At 40.8% G+C, this 22,518-nt stretch overlaps 1 protein-coding gene across 1 annotated transcript in view; it reads left to right on the top strand.

The window, feature by feature from the left end:
* Positions 1 to 21,521, top strand: part of SLC12A4 (solute carrier family 12 member 4) — a 38,142-nt gene extending 16,621 nt beyond the window's left edge. Inside the window, exons 5-24 of the mRNA XM_039353486.1 lie at positions 508 to 562; positions 1,272 to 1,402; positions 1,692 to 1,933; positions 4,345 to 4,559; positions 5,270 to 5,434; positions 5,546 to 5,644; positions 6,112 to 6,169; positions 7,601 to 7,775; positions 8,704 to 8,822; positions 10,647 to 10,745; positions 11,099 to 11,218; positions 12,103 to 12,207; positions 12,712 to 12,880; positions 14,160 to 14,355; positions 15,476 to 15,645; positions 16,169 to 16,300; positions 16,374 to 16,481; positions 17,749 to 17,933; positions 19,037 to 19,170; positions 20,369 to 21,521. Of these exons, the coding sequence (XP_039209420.1) occupies positions 508 to 562; positions 1,272 to 1,402; positions 1,692 to 1,933; positions 4,345 to 4,559; positions 5,270 to 5,434; positions 5,546 to 5,644; positions 6,112 to 6,169; positions 7,601 to 7,775; positions 8,704 to 8,822; positions 10,647 to 10,745; positions 11,099 to 11,218; positions 12,103 to 12,207; positions 12,712 to 12,880; positions 14,160 to 14,355; positions 15,476 to 15,645; positions 16,169 to 16,300; positions 16,374 to 16,481; positions 17,749 to 17,933; positions 19,037 to 19,170; positions 20,369 to 20,460 (2,769 nt within the window). The 3' untranslated portion in view covers positions 20,461 to 21,521. The remainder of the gene's footprint in view (positions 1 to 507; positions 563 to 1,271; positions 1,403 to 1,691; positions 1,934 to 4,344; positions 4,560 to 5,269; positions 5,435 to 5,545; positions 5,645 to 6,111; positions 6,170 to 7,600; positions 7,776 to 8,703; positions 8,823 to 10,646; positions 10,746 to 11,098; positions 11,219 to 12,102; positions 12,208 to 12,711; positions 12,881 to 14,159; positions 14,356 to 15,475; positions 15,646 to 16,168; positions 16,301 to 16,373; positions 16,482 to 17,748; positions 17,934 to 19,036; positions 19,171 to 20,368) is intronic.
* The last annotated feature ends 997 nt before the right edge of the window (positions 21,522 to 22,518 follow it).

The following is a 22,518-nucleotide window of genomic DNA, read 5'->3' as shown; positions in this document are numbered from 1 at the left end:
ATTTGACGTTCCGTTGGCATACTCTTCTAATTCAGTGCTTTTTCCATTCCAAATGGAAAATAAGCCCATTTGATGCAAGTGAAGGAAACATTAAAAGAAACTATTTGTAGCTCATGCTTGAACTATGGGGTCCTTGGTGCTCACTAAGCTTGGCTGTTTTGTTGGAGATGATTCATTACCCAAACTAAATCATATCAGAGGAGGAAATAGCTGTTGATCCCTAACATTGCTAGAATTCCCTGTAATACTGAGCATGCTTCTTTTTCTATTTTCATGTGATTTCATCCTTACCAAATTTGGTCTAGTTCTGTTCAGTTTTCAGGGATTTATCTTCGTATTGGATGGACAGACAGAATCCCAAACCCCCGTTGCACAATAACATTCTTTTGAGCTGGAAAGACAAACAATTGAAGGATTTGGTTATATCTCGTGGCATACATGTGGTATATTTAAATTGGATGGTTCCTGTGTTCCTATATGTTTAAACTCTGTTATTGTCATTCACAGACCATGCTGACAGCTATATCAATGAGTGCAATTGCCACAAATGGTGTCGTTCCAGGTACACTGTGATTTATTTGTCATGACTGTGATTTTGAAGCTCTTGAGTCCCACTGGGAAAGAGATACTTGAATGAATGATTGATTGCTTTATTGACTGACTTGCTATCAAGTTGATGTCAACTACCTAGAACAGAACCATGGTGGGTGGTTAGAATGCAGTATTGCAGGCTAACTGTGCCCACTGCCAGAAGTTCGATCCTCACCAGCTCAAAGTTAATTCAGCCTTCCATCTTTCTGAGATTGGTAAAATGAGGACCCGGATTATTGGGGGCAATATGTTGATTCTGTAAACCGCTTAGAGAGGGCTGTAAAGCACTGTGGGGCAGTATATAAGTGCTATCACTATTGCTATTGCCAACCTGGCCCTCTAGGTCTTTCAACAGGTATATCCACCACTGCTCTGAATTCATTCACCCTGCTTCTGTTCTTCCTTTTCTTTTCTTTCTGTCCATTTTTCCTGGCCCAAAGTCACCCAGTTGGCTTTCAGGGCTGAGGTGGGACTAGAACTCCCCATCTCCTGGTGACTGGCCCAGAATCAACCAGCCGGCTTTCATGGCTAAGGTGGAACTAGAATTTATGGTCTCCCACTTTCTAGCCTGACGCCTTCACCACTAGACCAAACTAGCTGATTTAGATTTTGCTTTTTCAGAGCATCCTTATTTTGGACATTTGTAGACTTTTCGCTTTTATTTGTTCTTTGTGTGGTAGCTGGTGGTTCCTACTTCATGATTTCAAGATCATTGGGTCCTGAATTTGGAGGTGCAGTGGGACTGTGTTTCTACTTGGGAACCACATTTGCAGGTGCCATGTACATCCTGGGAGCCATTGAGATCCTACTAGTAAGTAGTTAACCAATATATTGCCAACACATTAAATCTACCAAGGTTGAAGAGCACTGTGTTGGGATGATGGTTCCCAGGTTTCCCAGGTCCAGCATGGTTCAGAAGTCTTCTTGGTTGAAATTCTGGAAGCTTCAATCTCAAAATCATCTGGTGGCTGCTTAATTGGAGGGGAGGGCTGTGGTGTCTGACTTAATTTTGGACATTGTGCACGTCTTGACTTCCCAATGTGTGTCTTGGACAGCTCGTTTTTGTTACCAACACTAAAGTCATGTTCTTCCTCTTTCAGACCTATATTGCTCCCCAGGCTGCCATTTTCCATCCAACTGGGGCCCATGATACTTCCAATGCCACCCTGAATAACATGCGAGTCTATGGGACCTTATTTCTCACCTTCATGGCTCTTGTAGTCTTTGTGGGTGTAAAATATGTTAACAAGTTTGCTTCACTCTTTTTGGCTTGCGTCATCATTTCCATCTTATCCATCTATGCTGGGTCAATTAAATCCATCTTCAGTCCACCTTTTTTCCCGTAAGTAAAAGTACCTGAGAATGCCAACTCATAATGCCAGTTATGGAAACTCTGATAAAATCTCTAGCTAGCTTGGAGGGAGATGTTGGGGAGTGGGGGAGGGCGAGCTTAGAGTTCTTGCACTGCAGAAAGTAGCAGACACCTGAAGAATTAGAATCCTTGAAGTCTTATCTGACCATTACCCAGGAATTGCAGTCAGACTGGCAAGATTCTTGCAGTTATAGGTGAGTAACAATAAAGCTTCTGTTTGAGACTTTCGGATTGCTTGTGCCTGACAGAAGCCATGGACGAAGGAAAGACCACTGTAGTGGGAGGGTTAAAAGACATTCCAGCTTGAGAGTCCATTGAAGGAGGAAACCATTCAGGGGAGGAAACCTTTGAGGTCAAGCCCTTAGCACAATATATGGTTTCCCCAAGGGAAGACTACATGGTGAATTCTTCTTAAAATGATTGTCAACAATAAAGGACCCTATTTGACCCGTTCTCCGAGCTGCTTGCACCTGGCAAGTGAAGATGTTAACTATGCAGGCAGTCCTTGACTTATAACAGTTCATTTAGTGACCATTCAGAGTTACAATGGCACTGAAAAAAAGTTTCTTATGACCATTTTTCACACATCCCCAGGGTCACGTGGGTCAAAATTTGGACATTTGGCAACTGACTCACATTTATGACGGTTGCTGTATCCCAGGATCATTTGATCCCCTTTTTCGACCTTCGACAAGCCAAGTCAATGGGGAAGCCAGATTCACTTTACAACTGTGTTACTAACTTGACTGCAGTGATTCACTCAACAACTGTGGCCAGGGAGGTCATAAAATGGGGCAAAATTCACTTAACAACTGCTCCACTTAGCAATGGAAATGGAAATTGCTAAGAGTCAATTGTGAGCATAAGTTAAGGACTGCCTATAATGGCAGAAGCTCCTACAATGACTCTTTATCAATGGCATTCCACTCCCTACTAAATATATTACTTATTTTGGGGTCCTTTGATGGTTTTGTTTTTGTCATTAGTTGCCCTTTGGTTTCTTTTAGAAAACTAAGATGTCACTGGACTTCTTTGTTTTTCTTGCACTAAATTAAAATAGAGTTATTTCTAGGTTTATTGCAGTAAAAACCATAAAGATTCTGAATCTTGGAAAGTTACTAGATTATTAAGGCATCTGCTTAGAATCTGTTTCTCAGGGCAAAATGTACAAGCAGTAAGGTCCAAAAGGAATCTTCCATTATTTGTGCATTTTTATTTATTTACAGTGGTATATTTATATACTGTATAAATATCACTGTACCCAGATAATGTACACCTTGTTTTTTTATAATAATATAGTAAAACAATATTAACACAAAAAGGAAGGACATAGAAACGGTTCGACATTTGCATTTGTTTCTCTTTGTTTTGCTTGTTTTAAGTTCTCACATATACAAATGTTCAATGTTGTTTTGTGCTCTGGTGGAAGAATGCAAAATAGAGTCTGTGGTCTGTTTAATCTTTGTCTTTCCTCCTCTGTGTCTTGACATGTATTGTTGTTATTTATATCTCCAAGCTGGTAACTTTCAGATGAGTTGGAACAGAAAAAATGTTTGAATTCATAAACCAGAATTGGGACTTTAATGGAATAGAATGCAACTTGTAAAAAAAAGGGTGGAAGAATGTTTTTCATCCCTCACTGCTAATATTAGAACTTGGGAACTTCCTCTGAAAACTGATTAAGTTGATAAATTTAGCAGAGCTAAGAGAAAAAATTATTTTCATATATCACCAAATGGTGCTGTTTTCACCCTCGGTTTTACATGCCTGGCTACATATTTTGGAAAGCCAGATGCTGGATTTAGTCTCACTCCTGCTGCCTTCGTGGTGTTTATCAAAAGGAGGTCTAATAAGATTAAAAATAAAGACATACCCTTGCATATTTTTAATGAACCTGTCATGGTTCCGAAAAGAAGCAGCTTTTCAAAGAACTTTGAGGCTTATTTACCTTAAAGAATCCTTTTATTTCTGTGTAGCTTCGGCACATACAAAGTTAAGCCAAAAACTGAATCCTCCCTCCCCCAATCACCCTTAACGAAGCATAACTCACTCCTTCATTTTATAGTCATCAATCACATTCTCCAATTAATATGAAGTGTGAATTGTCCCTCCCATTACAGCTGACCTTGACAATGCTGTGCTGAGATATTGTGATGGTTAGCTAGCATATTTTCCCATCCACTAGGCTAGTATTGTGTGCTTTAACTCTAGAAGTGATATGCAGGCTAAATAAAACATGTTTGCTTCTTCATATATGGCAAGCAAGAACATCTGATGTTAGCAGTCTTGAAGAACCACTTTTGGCAGTTTTTTTAAGAAAAGTCGGGGTAGAAATATGCAAACTTTTACCTGGTGAAAATGTTGATGTCCTTCCTTCCTAGGGTGTGCATGCTGGGCAACCGGACTCTTTCCAGGGACCAGTTTGATATTTGCGCCAAAACGATGGTGGTCAACAATGTGACGGTGCCCACCGATCTCGCCAACCTCTTTTGCCCGGATTACAACATAACCTCTGGCCACTGCGATGAATATTTTCATTTAAATAACGTAACTGAGATTGTTGGTATCCCGGGAGCTGCAAGTGGAATTTTGAAAGGTAATCTTAAGACCGTGGCGTAACTTTGGGATGAAGAAGTAAAGAGCATTGATGAACACATCAAGGCTTGCATATCATCAATTCCATGTGCAGTCTCTGTATGGGGGATCTGTGGCAGCTACAAGGGAGAAAATTGAATCTGAAACCTTGGAGAGAGCCTGCTAGCCAGTGTACACCACTGTTTCTCAACCTTGGCAATTTTAAGATGTGTGGACTTCAAATCCCAGAATTCCTCAGCCAGCATGCCTGGTTGGGGAATTCTGGGAGCTGAAGTCCACACATTGGACAGTTGTCAAGGCTGAGAAACACTGATGCATAATCCTCTGGACTAAATAGGATAGGAGATAGGGTGGATCTGTTTTCCTAATTAAATCAGTCCTTTATTTAGAACCAAACTCATTGGAGACCCCAATGATGCTAGGAATGGTTAGTGGAACAAGAAGAAGGGGCAAGCTAAGAGCAGGCGGGCCTGATAACATCAAGACTAATACAAAGATGAACATCAAACAGCTGAAAGCAGCTGTGGTTAGCTATTCTGTTCAATAAAGAATTTCCTCATTGCTGGACATCCAAGGAGACCAGCCTCTCTTGGCTAAGTTCAGCTCCTGTGTGTAAACTATGCATAGCCCTTGGTAAACCTAGCAAGCTATACTGTATATAGTTTTTCATTTATTCTACATTCCTGATGAGTCTCGTTTCCACCACCCCAGATAATGTCTGGAGTAATTACTTGGAGAAAGGCGAGATCCTGGAAAGAGCGAGCTGTCCATCTGTTGACGTAGCTGGAAATAAGAACAACCTCCACTTGTACGTCTATGCAGACATTGCAACTTCTTTCACTATCCTTGTTGGCATCTTTTTCCCCTCTGTGACTGGTGAGAAGATACAAAGGCTGAAATCTCTGGGTGTATTTTGATATATTGTGGGTTTGTTTTTTTTGGGGGGGGGAGTATCTGTCTTATCTGCCTTTTTGTTTTCTTTTTAAGGCATCATGGCCGGCTCCAACCGATCAGGAGACCTCAAGGATGCCCAAAAGTCTATTCCAGTGGGAACCATTCTTGCTATTGCCACCACATCTCTTGTCTGTATCCTTTAAACATAAGAGTGTCCATGCTATGGTTTTAGTGCTTCAGAAACTTTTATGTTAGGGGTCTGACTGTGGCCTTTGAAGCAGTAACATCTGCCCTGACTCTATGAATCCTGGAAACGAAAGAGAAAATTAAAATAGCCATGAAGATTCCTTTGAAATAAAGGATGGTCTTCTTGCAGGTTGCAGGTGTGCTTTTCATTTACCTGTTCTTGTACCTCCAAGGTATTTCTTGTTTCTCTCAAAGAGAATAGAATAGAATAGAATAGAATAGAATAGAATAGAATAGAATAGAATAGAATAGAATAGAATAGAATGGAATGGAATATTTTACTGTGCAAATTGCATTGGCAGAATCTGACTATTTTTTGCAACTTAGCAGGAATATTTGTGGCTGATTACTGCGAATGTAGACATTTGTTGCATCAAAATTCTGGCTTCCTTAACTGGATTTGCACCTCACAGATTTCAGCTGTGTATTGTTGTTTGGAGCTTGCATTGAAGGCGTTGTTCTTCGAGATAAGTAAGTAATTATTTCAGATTTTCCTTTCACGGAAAGGAATCCATTTTGTTTTCTTTGATTGCTCTTGCTGATTTCCTTTGCAGTGAAGACACCGGATTTTTCTTTTTAACACACTACGCAGAATGCATTTTTTTTCCCTAATAACCATTACTAGCTGCAAACACACAGGATTATTACAGGTAGTCCTTGCCTTACAACAGTTCATTTAGTGACTGTTCAGAGTTACAACGGCACTGAAAAAAGTGACTTACGACCATTTTTCACTTTTATGACCATTGCAGCATTCCCCGTGGTCATGTGATTTGGGTGCTTGACAACTGACTCACATTTATGACAATTGCAGCCTCCTGGGGGGTCAAGGGATCATCTTCCACGACAAGCAAAGTTAGTGGGGAAACCAGATTCACTTAACAATTGTGATAGTAATTTAACAATTGCAGTGATTCACTTAACGAATGAGGCAAAAAAAAACTTAATAAATTTCTTACTTAGCAACATAAATTCTGGGCTCAGTTGTGGACATAAAGTGAGGATTACCTGCACATGCAGAGCATGTAAAACCCCACTTTCCTTTTTTTTAAGGCAGTTTTCTAGTCTTCCCCTTTGTGTATTTATTTAGCCTTTTAAAAAATAATTATGCCCTTTCTCAAAGGGAGCATTGTTACACCTTAGGGTAGGTGAAGCCAAAAGACCCCGATTGGCATGAAATCACCCAGAACTGTCCAAAGATGAGTAGGAATTTGCACTGTTCCTTCTGAATTGATCCGAGACTGAACTCGCCACATCCTAGTGCAGTGTTTCTCAATCTTGACAACTCTGAGATGGGAAGACTTCAATTCCAAGAAAATGGCTAGCTGAGGAATTCTGGAAATTGAAGTTCTCCCATCTTAAAGTTGCCACAGTTGAAAAACACTGCCTTACTGTGTCCCAGTGTCTGGGTCGATAGCTCATAGCAAAATAATCCATGCAAATAATTCACACTTATTTTGCACGCATTATTTATATTTTGCACCTGGCACATCCAGATGTGTTTCACCTGGAACTCCCAGAATTGCTATGAATTGCTTTCTAATTATTGCATTAGAAGCATTTGTTTGAGCCATTTCACTTTTATTATTTAACCGAAGCTTTGCAAAATAGTAGTAGACTTTTACGTTTCCAAGAAATTGTTGTCAGATAATATGGTTAGAATCCAGGAAACAGATGTGGGAAAAGGGAAAAAAAATGTGGCTGAACTACGCTGGTATTATCTTACATTCTTAAATGGGGAGAATAGGAACTCTTAGACACTACAATTGCTGTCGGGTTGCTTGCTTGATATGAAGAGTAAGTTGACCTGTCCTTGAAAAGATAATTGAAAATCAGATGGAAATACCAAACAAATTCAAGTTTCTTATTGAATGACAAATTCTTTCCTCCCCCTCCTCACAGGTATGGTGATGCCGTGAATAAGAACTTAGTGGTGGGCACGCTGGCCTGGCCCACACCATGGGTCATAGTGATTGGGTCCTTCTTCTCTACATGTGGAGCAGGTTTGCAAAGCCTCACTGGAGCTCCACGTCTCCTTCAAGCCATTGCCAAGGACAACATTATTCCATTCCTCAGGGTCAGTCTGGTTGTTTTTTTTTTTTTTTAAGAGCAAAAGTTGGAATCATTTGATGCGTAGAACTGGGGGATGCGAAAACTCCCTGGAAAAAAAGAGATTCCTAGAATGTTTGATCTTGATAATTTGTGTTTCCATTACTTTTGAAAAAGCAAGCATGTAACCGGCATAAAAATAACCCAAATGCTGAACAGATAGCAAACTGGGAAGCCCGTTTGCAGGAAACGCTTCAGGATTCTTCCGAGCCCAAATTAATTTTGTAACTAGACATCCAATACCAGATTCTGCAATATAGTGTATTTTTGACTTGAAGGCACTTCAACATCAATCTCCACGAAGCTGTTATGGGTTCTACACAGTTATTGACCTTCTGACTTACAACAGCTTTAGTTCTGAACTTCTTTTCCACTACTTGCCCTCGAAGCTGTTATGGGTTCTACACAGTTATTGACCTTTTGACTTACAACAGCTTTAGTTCTGAACTTCTTTTCCACTACTTGCCCTGACTCCCAGATATGTGTTGGAAGCCATTGTGTGAATGGAGAAAATGCTGATCCCTTGCAATCAGAAGCTGCTTCTCTGTAATTTGGGTCGATTTTCTCTCAAAACATCAGCACCATATGCTGGATTTAAGTGGCTTTGCTAGACTAAGTTCTCACTGAGGCTGAGAGAGAATAATTTCTGAAACTGAAGCCAAGGGAAATCGTCATACTCCTGGGTATGAAACTAATTCTCATATGCCAGAGATACCAAATGAAAACTAGAAAACACAGATGTTTCTCTCAGAAGTGAGGAAGAAGCAACTGTTTTGCCCAAACAGGAGACGAACCCTATCAGTTCCTTATGAACGGTGCTCAGTGACTCATTGTGAAAGGGTGCATGTACAAAATATTTTTGTTCTTCTCTCTCTCTTGTCCTTTTTTTTAAACAGGTGTTTGGTCATGGAAAGGCAAATGGAGAACCCACCTGGGCTCTTCTGCTCACAGCCCTGATTGCCGAACTCGGCATTCTCATTGCCTCCCTTGATATGGTGGCCCCAATCCTTTCTATGTAAGTTTGCAGGATGTTGGTTTTAGAGGTAGGGGAGATTTTGGGCCTTCTGACAAAGTGCAACATTTGTACTTCTCTGGAAGCTTTCTCCGTTGAGTTGAGTTGGAAATGTCGAAGGTTTGTCCTGGATGAGTGGAGGGAAGAAGCTCCAATGGCCTCTTTTTTTTCATTCTTGGAGAAGCTCAGAATGTTTTTATGGGATGATGTAGCCTAATTTTTGGAGTATAATAGGAAATTAAAGATGAGAATATGCTGCAAGGAGACCGTTGGCGAGATTTCAAATTCCCCACTCTTAGGAGATACCTAGAAAATTGGTTGCAAAGGTGCTTTCCCAAAGATAACTGGACTTCCTTGAGGTTTTTTTTCCTTGAATGAAAAAAGAAAAGAAAGTCCAGTTGGATTTGGAAAAGCACCTTTGTGCCAACCATGACGTGGATGATTAAGAATCTCCATAGACATCTAGAGAATTGCTCATTCTTTCAGCTATTTCTTTACCGTTTCTACTCATATAGAATAGGAATGATGGAGTTTGAACCAATACATCTGGAAGAATCTAGGTTGGGGTCTTCAAACTTGGCCCTCTTATGACTTGTGGACTTCAACTCCCAGAATTCTTCAGTCAGGCACGCCGGCTGAGGAATTTTGGGAGTTGAAGTCCACAAGTCATAAAAGGGCCAAGTTTGAAGACCCCTGATCCAGGTCGAAGGAACCTGATATAAACACTAAGAAACTTTTTGCTGTCAGCAGCTCAAAAAATAAAAAAACTGGGATTTAAAAATGACTGAGAACTTGAGTGAAGGCCAACATTTCGTTAGATGTCAGCCTTCTCACATAAAATCTCTTCGCAGCTCATGCCAGAACTCTGATGTTTGTGAGATGTAGCAGCCTTGTTAGATTTCAGACCTTATTACTAGATGTTGCTTTATTAAAAACAAACATTGCTTAACATCTATGGTACACAGGCTGTTCTGGAAGAGTCACTTGGTCTAGTGCAAGGGTGGGGAACCTTGGCTCTTTTATGACTCGTGGACTTCAACTCCCAGAATTCCTGAGCCAGCATGGCTCAGCTTGGAAACCTCTCCCTTTCCCCTCAGCATGATTGGCTGAGGAATTCTGGGAGTTGAAGTCCACAAGTCATAAAAGAGCCAAGGTTCCCCACCCCTGGTAGTGGTTGCGCATCGCGAAGGAACATCAGTTATATTGAAGAAACAACTAGGGACATTCTCAGTACATTTCTGAGTGTTTCCTGGGATACACTTTAAAAGTGTTGCAGTCAAAAGAAGAAGTCGATTGTGTATTTTTAAAGACAATTTTTGACTGCCACCTAGCGTCGATTCTGATACATCGGTGTTAAACAAAAGGAATCCGTCTATTACTGCAGTTATTTCTCATGCAGTTATTACTCATGACTGCTGTGTCAGTCTTTGAACAAATCTAATATTTAGCCACTTAGAAGACTTTTCCATTCTTCTGTTGTTTTCCTTTCCTGCATTTCCACAGCGAGTCAGGAACATATGCAGGGTGTGTTAATGAAAGTCAAGAGGGGATCGCAGTGGGGTGATTGAGACTTCGTTGGGTTTTACGTGCATCGCACATGGAAAATAAGTGGAGCTCTCATCACATCTTTATAGCCATCTTGGCATTTCTGACAACACCCTGCAGAGATCCTGATGGCAAGCAGTGTAACGAGCTGTTGCAACAATAGGATGCCGCAGAAAGCAAAAAGGTGTTCAAATGAAACTCACAAGGAAGACATGGGCAACTGCCAACTTTCTTAATGATATTCCTCTCTCCTCTTTCTTCCTCTTTGCCACTCAAAAATAGGTTTTTCCTAATGTGTTACCTGTTTGTCAACCTGGCCTGTGCAGTGCAGACTCTCTTAAGAACTCCTAACTGGCGTCCCAGATTTAAGTATTACCATTGGTAAGAATTTTTTTGAATGAATGAACTAGGAGGGCAATTGCTTCTAAAATTGTCTTTGTCACCGTGTTAAGAGTCAAAAGCCCAAAACACTTGAGAGTTTGTGAAGTCTGGGAAACCAGAAGTGCTTGGAAAATGTCTCTTAGCCTATTATGGCCTGGTTCACATCTTGTTGTGTCATACTGATAATATCTGCAAGTTGGAATATGTAAATAAACTGCTGTAGAGACTGCAAAATCACCAACAAAGGTTCTCTGGAATCTTTTCATCCTTCAAGCTGTCTTCCTTCAAGAAATACTTGTATGCATGAAACCAGCCATCATAACCTATTGATATGTTGTGTTTTATTTTCTTAGGGCCCTGTCCTTCTTAGGGATGAGTATCTGCCTTGCCCTGATGTTCATCTCCTCTTGGTATTACGCTTTAGTGGCCATGCTCATTGCCGGCATGATCTATAAGTACATTGAATATCAGGGGTAAGTGAATTTGTAATGAAAGTAACCTGATTTAAGATAGATGGGAGGGATAGAATTATAAAATTGGGCCTTTAAGCCCCAACCTGTTTCTATCTAGACCAAGGGTGTCCAACCTTGGCAACTTTTAAGACTTGTGGACTTCAACTCCCAGAATTCCCCAGCAAATATGGAGTTTTAGTCCATGGGTCTTAAAGTTGTCAAGGTTGGACACCCCTGGTCTAGACATTTTGAGACCCCAGCTTCCTCAAGATGTTGCCAGCAAAAGGGCATTGTAAGATTTATATCTAGACAGCAACACTGAAAGAAGACGACATTTGTAAAGTCCTTGGTGCTCTCTGAACTTGCCTGTTGTCTTACAGACATTTCATTACCCGACATAAACAGTGTGAATGAGTGTGAGGTTTTCTCCTTGTTTATATATAGTAGTTTGCCCTGCCAGCATTGGGGGGGGGGTCAAGAAGACATTTGATTTAATAGGCGCTTCCCTGGAAATACTGTATCTACGGGGGAGGGGAGTGAAGATAAGAAACATTAGAATTCCCAAGGTAGGTATATCAGAATCTGACTGGTCACTAAGTGACCAGCTATAAGTTGAGGACTACCTATATTGGGTCTCTGAAAAAGAATAGTGTTCTGAATTGACTCGATTCTGTCAATGCAAAGGATCAGAATAATCTCTCATGTTGCAGCATAAGTTTATTCAACAAGAATCTGGTCAACTAAACTTCAGTACTAAATTGGCTCCAGATAAAGGTCAATGGAATTCAGGAAGCTTGGACTAGGACTGTTTATGGCAATGTAAGGATTCTAAGCTGGTGATGCTTTTAACTCTGCCTCCTCCAGCTCTGCTTGCTCTTCTACAATTCTGACGTTCTCTTTTCTAGGGCAGAGAAGGAATGGGGTGATGGTATCCGGGGCCTATCTCTAAGCGCTGCCCGGTATGCTTTGCTGAGATTGGAAGAAGGTCCTCCCCATACCAAGAACTGGAGGTGGGTTCTTTCAATTTGATGTAAATTTTGTGTAGTTTTTTTTTCAATGGGGAAGACTTTGTTACCACTTCTCCGTGATTTAAAATTAGGCATTCAAACTCTCTTTGGGGACCAGTTCTCCTCCAGTTGCTAAACCTTGAGGCACCCTGAAGTCCTAAAAACATAAATATGGAAAGGGGATTGCCGGAATCACAGAATATTTGCAGCACAAATATGATACCTTTCGTGGTGTCTCGGGGTCCTTAAAAAAAAAAAAAAATCAAACCAGATCCCTCTTTGCATTGGATTTGGCTGGGACCCAACTGTCTGCATGAAACAAATGGCAATGAGCCAAAATGAGCCTGGGGCAAAACACTGAAATAGCTAAAAGTCTCTTGGGAACAGCCAGAAGAGAACTAAAGGTGGCCAGTCCAGCTTTAAAGTGGCTTAATTTATTCCAGTTTCTTGTTGGGGGGAGAATGACCTCTGTCACTCAACATTCTCTTCCTTTTCTCCCTTTCTTAGGCCCCAATTGTTGGTATTGCTGAAACTGGATGAGGATTTGCATGTGAAATACCCCAGGCTCTTGACATTTGCTTCGCAACTGAAGGCCGGGAAGGGGTTGACCATTGTTGGAACTGCAATACAAGGCAACTTTCTGGAAAGTTACGGAGAAGCCCAGGCAGCTGAGCAGGTAAGGCCTGGCAGAAACCAGGTGTGAAAGCAAGATGTAATTGGTTAAACACATCTTAACTAATTAATTGTAGGAGATATATAGTTTTTACTGGCCAGTCAAAGCTACTGCAGCCGGATTTATTAATATCCTAAGCTGAGTATTTTAAGCTCATCTAGGTATATTATCTGTGATATGATTTTAAGAGGCAGACAAGAGACAGGCTTCTATTAATTGATTGATTCTGCTACCACACTTGGAATACTGCATCCAGTTCTGTCAGCATGATAGAAATAATGTTGAGACTCTAGAACAGTGGTTCTCAACCTTTTTAATGCCGCGACCCCCCAACCGGTCGTAAGTCGAGGACTACTCAACCGGTCGTAAGTCGAGGACTACTCAACTGGTGCAGCACCGTTTGCAGAATGGGACTTTTGGCGGGCTCAGCAGGGCAGAGACAGCCTGGACAATTCCTATTGGCTTTTGAAAGCCAATAGAATTAGACTCTATTCAAGAGAGTCTATTCTATTGGCTTTCAAAAGCCAATAGAATAAAAGGGAGTAGCACAGCTAAGGAAAAGGGGGGGGGGGAAATGGCAGACTGCGTTGTTTGGCGACCCCCGTGAAATGGTCGTTCAACCCCAAATGGGGTCCTGACCCACAGGTTGAGAACCACTGCTCTAGAAAGACTGCAGGGAAGAGCAACAAAGACTATGAGGGGATTGGAAGCTAAACCATACAATGAATGATTGAGGGAACTAAATACGTTTAGTTTAACAAAGGGAAGGACGAGGGGTGATGTGATAGCAATCCTTTCAGTAACTGAAGGGCTGTCACAGAGAAGAGAGGGGTCAACTTATTCTCCAAAATACTTCTAGGCAGGATAAGAAGTAATGGATGGAAGATCATTAAAGAGATCCAACCTAGAATTAAGGAGAAATTTCATGACAGTGAGAACAATTAATCGGTGTAACAGGATACGTTTGTGCAGCCCACTTGGTGGCATGCTGCAACCTGGTACTGATCCACGGACCAGGGGTTGGGGACCCCCATTCTAATATCATGAGTACAGTTCACTGAGGGATCTTTGGGTAATTAGCATTCAGTGTAGTCTCTTTCCACCCTATTGTGATTAAATAGTCTTTTCTTTAACATACATCGGTTTAAAATCTCTGCACCAGTGGCCACCTGGATGCAGTTTGATTTTTCATCTATAAAAGGGACAGATCTTTCTGTTTTTAATGGTCTGCTAGCCAGTTTCCCCTAATTATGACCCTTGGATCTCCTTGGCTATCTTCCAGGCCATCAAGAATATGATTGAGATTGAGAAAGTCAAAGGATTTTGCCAGGTTGTTGTAGCTAATAAGGTCCGTGATGGCATTGCCCACTTGATACAGTCCTGTGGATTGGGTGGCATGAAGCACAACACAGTGGTTTTGGGGTGGCCTTATGGCTGGAGGCAGAGTGAAGATCCTAGAGCTTGGAAGACCTTTATAGGTAAGTTCAAAGAATGATTAGCATCCTTCTTGGGTTTTTTTTTCTTCCCAAGCATGATTCAAGCATCGTTTTCTATGGTGAATAGTAGAGTGTGTAAAACTACCTATTTAGAATTCAAAATAAGGCTGTTAACCTGCTGCTCAAAAGAAGAACTATGATGTTGTGGTGAGTTGAAAACTGGATGGACTTTAACCTCACTAAAAATTTCTGTCTGCCTGTAAAGAGTTTCTGTATGTGGAATTCTTCCTAAGTTTTCTATATCCTTTCTTATTTCATCATTTCTTGATAATTTTATATTTCTCAAGGAACAAGGGGGCACAGAATGTATGGCTAAAATTCAATGAAGGGCTGTTCTCAGTTTCAGCCTATGACCCTTATTATCAGTTTATGTGAGCGTTTACAATTTTATTTTTAAGAACTGTGGGAACTACCGTTTATCAAGTTAGGATATTATTTTGAGTAACTCAGATTTGTCAACATGGATTGACTGCAATGATAGATCAGAGTTTCTTTGGGGTTCCAGTCAAGGACTTTGTTTACATCTTCCTAGCAGAGCCAAGGTGTTCTGCATGCGAATTATTATTATTATTATTAGTTCTAGAATTATAGTCTTCCTGATTAATAGCATTGCCACTTTGAAATTCACGCAACATTGTTTTTGTGTCTTTAAAATATTAGTTAAGTTTACCTACTATACTGTTTTTTGTTCTGTTTGTTTGGAGGCAATGCTCCAAAATTCTTCAGTCCTTTTACCTATCTTTTAACTTTGTGCAGCCTACATGTCACTCAGTACTCAACAGAGACTTGGTGTTGACCATTTCCTTCCAGTTCTGCTACTGCACTGTCACAATTAGTGCCAATCATTTCCAATGTTCCCTACTAGCTTCCTATAAGGAACAATGGGGAAGCCAGCAGGAAGTCAGAAGCTGCTCTTCATTCCACTGTATTTTTGCCCACCCATTCACGGTGATTCTGTTTATCTGTATATAAAAAGAAATATCTCTGAAACAATGATCCAATGCATGACAAGTTGTCTAGTATGAGATACATTTAAAGCCCAGTTCTATAGGCAACCAGATTTAACTCTCAGCAACCATGTCTTTCCTCTTTTTAACTTCAGACACTGTCCGTTGCACAACTGCAGCCCACCTTGCCTTGCTTGTGCCGAAAAATGTGTCCTTCTATCCCAGCAATCACGAGCGTTACAATGAAGGGACCATTGATGTGTGGTGGATCGTGCACGATGGAGGCATGTTGATGCTGCTTCCGTTTCTCCTTAAACAGCATAAAGTAAGAATGTCAAGAACTTGTTGAGAGTTTACAAGGCCTGCCCTGGGCTGAACCAGGTGAACCGTCAGTAGTCTTTATTGATTGATGTTGCCTGATACAATTGAGAAAATTCACAACTTTTCCAGGATGTTCCCTCCCCTCTTTTTTTTAGAAGCAACATTTAATCAGACAACATCGATGTATTGGGCAACGTCAATGCATAGTTTTTTTTTTTAAAAAAAATCTCCCTAAAATATTAGATGATGTATATCGGAGGTTAACTGTATGGTGACCTGTATCAGGTAAGGAGTTTAATTTAATGGGTTGTTGTACCGGTAGTCCTCGAGTTAACAACCAATGACTTAGTAGCTGTTCAAAGTTACAACAGACCCCTGTGAAAGATACAGCCAGTTTCCCAGTTCTGAGCATAGTTGTATGAACCTGTCAAATAACCCTTGTATAAAGGTGTGCTTTACCAAATTCATTGAACTCTGTAGAGAGGACCGAATGTTTTTGAGAAGATAAAAAGTTTCTCCCTCTATAGGTTTGGCGAAAATGCAAAATGCGAATTTTCACCGTGGCCCAAATGGACGACAACAGCATCCAAATGAAGAAAGACCTGGCCGTCTTCCTTTACCACCTCCGAATTGAGGCTGAAGTAGAAGTGGTGGAAATGGTAAGAGACTCCTTCAGGGGGTGGTCTATGTCTTGTGGGCTTGGTTCCAACATGGTCTTTTCCCTTTCTTTAGCAAAACAGTGACATCTCGGCCTACACTTACGAGCGGACCTTGATGATGGAACAGAGATCGCAGATGTTAAGGCAGATGCGGCTGACCAAAACGGAAAGAGAGAGGGAGGTATGTCTTCAAATTGCCAATGCAAAATGAGGGTGCAGTGACCAACAGTTGGGTTGGTTATGTTATGTTTAAAACAAGGATGGCAAAATGTTCAGGCTGTTAAGATTTCTTTAGGCAGCCAGGACAAGCCATGGAGGAGTCAAAAGGAGGTCCTGCATTGTGAGATGTTGTAAATCCTTGTACAGAATTGAATATAACCATAAGTCACTCTGACCTGGTTGCAAAATCCCGTATGAAACCCAATCCTGCCCCTGTGGTATGGGTACCGTAGAAACCACAGCCCACGTTCTTCTGTATTGCTGGTTCTATAAGGACATTCATCTTCAGTTGATTTCCCTTCTTTTATTTAAATTTCCAGGGCACTCTCATAGCTTTTATTTAAATAATCAAGATAAATGGATTTCTCTAAAAGTAGCAAAATTTGGCTATGCTACGTGTAAATGGTTGCTAGTAATTCTTCTTCATTTTATTGATTGTATTTTTATTGGTCAATGACTGAAATGAAGTTCTATCTGTCTGCCCTGGTTACACTGCCAATCAGTCGTGATATTTTGCTCATCCAAGATACTTCCAATCTGTGTCCCATTTTCCAAGCACACAACCAATGATATTTCTCATTGGAATAGCGCGACACTGTCCTTTGGAGAACAACCATTTTGTTATGACCCAGGCGGGCAAGGCAAGGCAGGCCTCTAGAGCAGGGGTCCCCCACCACCTGTCCGTAGATCATTACTGGGCTGCAGCATACTAGCAGTCGGGCTGCACAAACTAGCAAAGCCCCATCTGTGGGATGTAGGCAGCACACAAAACCACCCCCCCCTCCGGTCCATGGGAAAACCTCTCTCCACGGAACTGGTCTCTGCTCTAGAGACCCTGTCAACTGTCCAGTTTATTTGCTCACAGTAAATGTTCTTTGTGAGGAGATGGGGCAATCTTCTCCCTAGTAGCCTTACCAACCTTCTCTGAGCTTGCCTGTGCTCTACTCTCTGTGTCGTTGGATCAAATAGAGGAGGCAACTGTTCCTCATCAAAAGGGATCTGCTGCCTCTCAGCACCACTGCCTCTCAGCAGCCAATCCTCCCACGTCTGTGAAGGGAGCAGCTCTCCATCTGGTTGACCACCTGCCTGAGGGGCCTGGGACAGCATCATCCTCAGCCCCTGGTCTCTCCAAACATGCCAATCCCTGTCTGACGGTCCCGATTCCAACGCCTTCTCCAGGCTGGGCTCCGATGAGGCCATGACATATTTCCCATCGTTTGTTCTTCTAGGCTCAGCTGGTGAAAGATAGACACTCAATCATAAGATTAGAGAGCCTTTACTCCGACGAGGAGGATGAAGGGGAAGCAATCCCAGAAAAGATCCAGATGACTTGGACGAAAGCTAAACACGACTCTGAGAATCAGATCGGAAATAGTGTGGTGGAGCACTTCAAAGAACTTATTAGTCTTAAACCGTAAGTATCCGAGATCTTTGCTCGAATGAAAACTCTGCTGTTTTTACTTTGACCCAAATCCTTTAGGTCAGTAATATTGCAGAAAATCTTGTTTGGGTTAGCTCTGTGCTCATCCTGATGCTTTTGTTTTTGTTTGATACTATCTAAAATATTGTCATTATTTTGTCCTGGACAAAAAAGGTACAGCTGTACGAAATCACTACTATTGCCAAGAACAAAAAAATCTTAATTAAGGAGTGATGCATACTGTCCTCCCCTGGTTAAATTGGTAGGAAGTTCCCCAAAGATCCAAAAATATGTGGCATTGTTCAATGAAACACCACCACCCTTTTGATAAATAGAAACAGGAAACTTTTTGATGAGGAAGCAGCTGTAAGTGGAAGCTCTCTCCCTCCTTAGATAAATCTTAATTTTTGGTAGCAACAGAGCTACAAATCAACTCTTGAGTCTCCATTTTGGTCTACCTTACGTATTTTATTTTGCAAACAGAAGGCTGAAAGGTACCCCCCCCAAATCAGGAAGTGTAGAGTTTCTTTAAGCTTGTTGCTATTCCCAAATCCATTTTGATTATGTAAATAGAGACGCAATACGTTATTGTAATTATCATTGCCACCATTTTTTTTTGCATTTTGTTTTGAATGCACAACTCTTGACATTTGAACAAGTATTTTTTTTTTAAGGGGATGGAACTCACACATACACACACACATGAACATCAGTCTCAAGATGACGAAAGGGTAACACTTGTGGCAGGGAGGCATTCCAAAACAAAGTGTGTGTGTGTGTGTGTGTGTGTGTGTGTGTGTGTTGCTTTCAAGACAATCTTGATTCTTGGCAGTAAAAGCCTGGACAAGTTCCTAAAGTTTTCTTAGCAACATTTTTCAAAAGTGGTTTGCTCTTGTCTTCTTCTACTGTGGGCTGAATGAAGTAACCAGCCCAAAGTCACCCAGCTGACTTTGTGCCTACAGCAGGACTAGAATTCACAGTCTCCTGGTTTCTAACCTGGTACCTTTAGCTGCTACACCAAACTGGATCCCAACAATATTTCTGGGGAGTAAGCTGTTTTCGACTTGTTGATTTCTATGTCATTTTGACCCCTTTAGTGACCAGTCAAATGTCCGAAGGATGCACACTGCTGTGAAGCTGAATGAAGTCATTGTCAATCGGTCCCATGATGCTCGACTTGTTCTTCTCAACATGCCTGGTCCACCCAAAAACACAGAGGGGGATGAAAACTGTATCCTTTTCAATGCAATCCATGATTCCACGTAAAATGTGTAGAACCTTCTGATGGATTCATCTAAATTTAGTTAGGTCTCCACTAGCTGCTAGCAAGCAATATGACTCCTTATAGCCCAAATACACTTTTCTAAGAAAAATGATTCATTTTCTCAATGATATATAGACCATAGTGTGGTGTAAACTTTCCTTGGTAATTGTTATTTATTTCTTACAATCTGATTTACACACTTAAAGCTACTCCAGGAAAGCGTCATTCTAGATATAAAAATGCCATGCAGTAAATTTTAATTGCAATTCAACTTAACGTTGCACTAGATTTGGGTTGTTTTTTTTTTCCATTTCATTGCACGGGTATATATCCAAAAATGAATTTGAGGTTCACAGGAACAACATGTGGCCCCAACAGCCACGTAAGAAAATGTTTCTCAGAAATGAAATTTAGGCCAGGGGAAAATTTTTAAAGTTATATTTGATCAGATACTGATTCCAGAATTCTGTTAACAGCAATTGTTGTGTGGCTTGTTCTTGCTAGAGGCTGATTTTCCAAGTGAATTGTTGGTTTCAGGTCTGTGTAGCAGTTTAATAACAATCGGTCTCACAGCTTGCAAAGACTAGTTGTCAAATACAACAAGCTGTGTGTCATTGCACTGTTACAAAGCTTGATGTTATTGAGATCCAGCAGACTGGATCTTCACGGAGTTCCAAAAAAGGCAAAAAAAAAAAAAAAAAGTTCCTGCCACAGCACCTCCAAATGCTTTTCATGGGCGTATTTTATGAATACAGGATATCCTTCACGTACGACCACCATTGAGCCCAAAACTTATGTTATTAAGCAAGACATTTGTTAGGTGAGTTTTGCCCCAGTTGTTAAGTGAATCTGGCTTCCCCATTGACTTGGCTTGTCAGAAAGTCACTCAAGGTGGATCGCACCTCCCCGGGTCATTGCAGTGGTCATAAATATGAGTCAGTCTGAATTTTGATACTGCAATGGTCGTAAGTATGAAAAATGGTCGTAAGTCACCTTTTTCAGGACCGTTGTAACTTGGAACAGTCTCTAAATGAACTACCTGTATATCTGCCAATGTTTTAAATGTATTTGCAGTCCTAGAATATATGTTTGGCACATATGTTTGACATCCCGTAGCAGTCCCGTATTACGCTGACATTTCTTCTCCTTAAATCCTGTGATCCAGACATGGAATTTCTTGAAGTTTTAACTGAAGGTTTGGAGCGTGTGTTGCTGGTTCGAGGTGGAGGGCGAGAAGTCATTACTATTTACTCCTGATCCAAAAAGATTCGCTCTAGTTACTTTTCTACCTGCTTGGCGAGAAAAGACATTCCAGATGGAGAGGATTCCGACTTCTCTTGCTTTCTGTTCCTCGGTTTTCACACGTGCGCACCAATACACTACAGATGTGAATTCGAATTCCAGTGAATTCTTCCATTGGCCATGTATCTGAGTATTTCCGCCAGGGACACGCGTTTAATCACAAAGCTGGGGTGCCAGTTCGCTTCTGCTTTTCTATTCTGATAGATTTCTGTGCAGTTTCAATGCAGAAGCTTTCCATGTATTTTTTTTTTTCCCAAAAAAAACAAGTACGAAATTTTAAGGTGTGTACATTGCTAAAGGAGGACTGAATTTGGTTATTAGGTAACAGGATTTGAAAACAAATCAATTCTTTGTTAGGATTTCAGGGGGGCTTTTATAGAACTGCTAGTTTTTTTTCTGCTCAATATTTTTTACGTGAAAAGAACCCTGCATTGTTTTTAAAAGGTGTGTGTGCGTGTGTGTGTGTATAGTTTTTGTAAACCCACCACAGCCACAATTTCAGTGTTGGATAAGAATTTATACTTCACCAGTTTTAAATTATAACATTACGGTTTCTTGCAGTGTTACATACAAAACTGGGGGTCTCAGATTGAAATAGACCCTCTATGACCTATTTATTTTTTTCCTATTTATTGATTAGAATCAGTGGCAATAAAAATATCACCTAGAGTAATTTGTTAAAGTTGTGTTGCTGCAATAAGAGAGCCTGCTGGCAGCTAAATTTGCAACTGTCAACTAGGGGTATTTTTTTTTTAAGGGTATTTTTTAAAGATTTACTGCTATCTTTGTCCTCTTCCAAACTGCAGGCAAATATATAGGTCACACTTATCTAAACTTGTTAAGTACACAATATGCTCGCTACAGTTCGAAGAGTGGTAAACATTAAGGAAAGGACATTTTGTACTCGAAACGTAGTTTTTTAAAATTAGTTTTCACATCCGTTCATTTGTACTTATTGTACAGGTCTGTATCTTTCTCTTTTTTCCAATAAAACATTGCATACTTTTGAATCTGTATTGGATGACCTGAAGTAAATAGAACTGTTTAATCATGATTAAGGTAAGTATTTCTGCCATATGATTTATCTTGACCTTTTTTCCAGCTAGTTTGACGTCTCCAGAAGAGGGTACAGCCCGTTTGATAAAAGCTGTAAGAGTAGACTAGAAAGAGTGCAGAGAAGAGCAACAAAGATGATTAGGGGACTGGAGGCTAAAGCACATAAGGAACGGTTGCTGGAATTGGGTATGTCTAGTTTAATGAAGAGAAGGATGAGGGGAGACATGATAGCAGTGCTCCAGTGTCTCAGGGGCTGCCCCAAAGAAGAGGGAGTCAAGCTACTCTCCAAAACGCCTGAAGGCTGGACAAGAAGCAACGGATGGAAACTAGTCAAGGAGAGAAGCAACCTGGAACTAAGGAGAAACTTAGTGACAGAACAATTAACCAGTGGAACAACCTGCCTCCAGAAGCGGTGAATGCTCTGAAACTGGAAGTTTTTAAGAAGAGACTGGACAGCCATTTGTTCGAAATGGTATAGGTTTCCTGCCTGAGCAGGGGGTGGACTAGATGACTTCCAAGGTCCCTTCCAACTTTATTATTATTATTATTATTATTATTATTATTATTATTATTATTATTACTACTACTACTACTACTACTACTACTACTACTACTACTACTACTACGTGGGATGCAGTTCGCTATGGAGATGATTGGGCTAAAGTTAGCCTTTCTCAAAGGCTTGTCCTATACCTAAACTGTTGTGTAATTCCCTTTGCCTAGAAGACATGGGGACTGTGCTCAAAAGCATCTTTGGACCACAGAGTTGAGGGCACCTGATTAGCTATTCAATCTTTCTGTTTGGTTTTATTATTAATCACTTAATAATAAAACCAACCAGAAAGATTGAATTAACTATACGGGCCTCTTCAAGAATATTTATTATATGTTTGTGTGTGTGTGTGTGTATATGTGTACATCACAGGGATGTGCAGGTCGTCCTTGACGTAATGACCA

The sequence above is a fragment of the Crotalus tigris genome, unplaced genomic scaffold (assembly GCF_016545835.1).
Source record: "Crotalus tigris isolate CLP2741 ecotype Arizona unplaced genomic scaffold, ASM1654583v1 scf7180000018525.42219311030:4301911, whole genome shotgun sequence".
NCBI classification, from domain to species: domain Eukaryota; kingdom Metazoa; phylum Chordata; class Lepidosauria; order Squamata; family Viperidae; genus Crotalus; species Crotalus tigris.
This window is presented reverse-complemented; position numbering and strand designations above follow the sequence as displayed.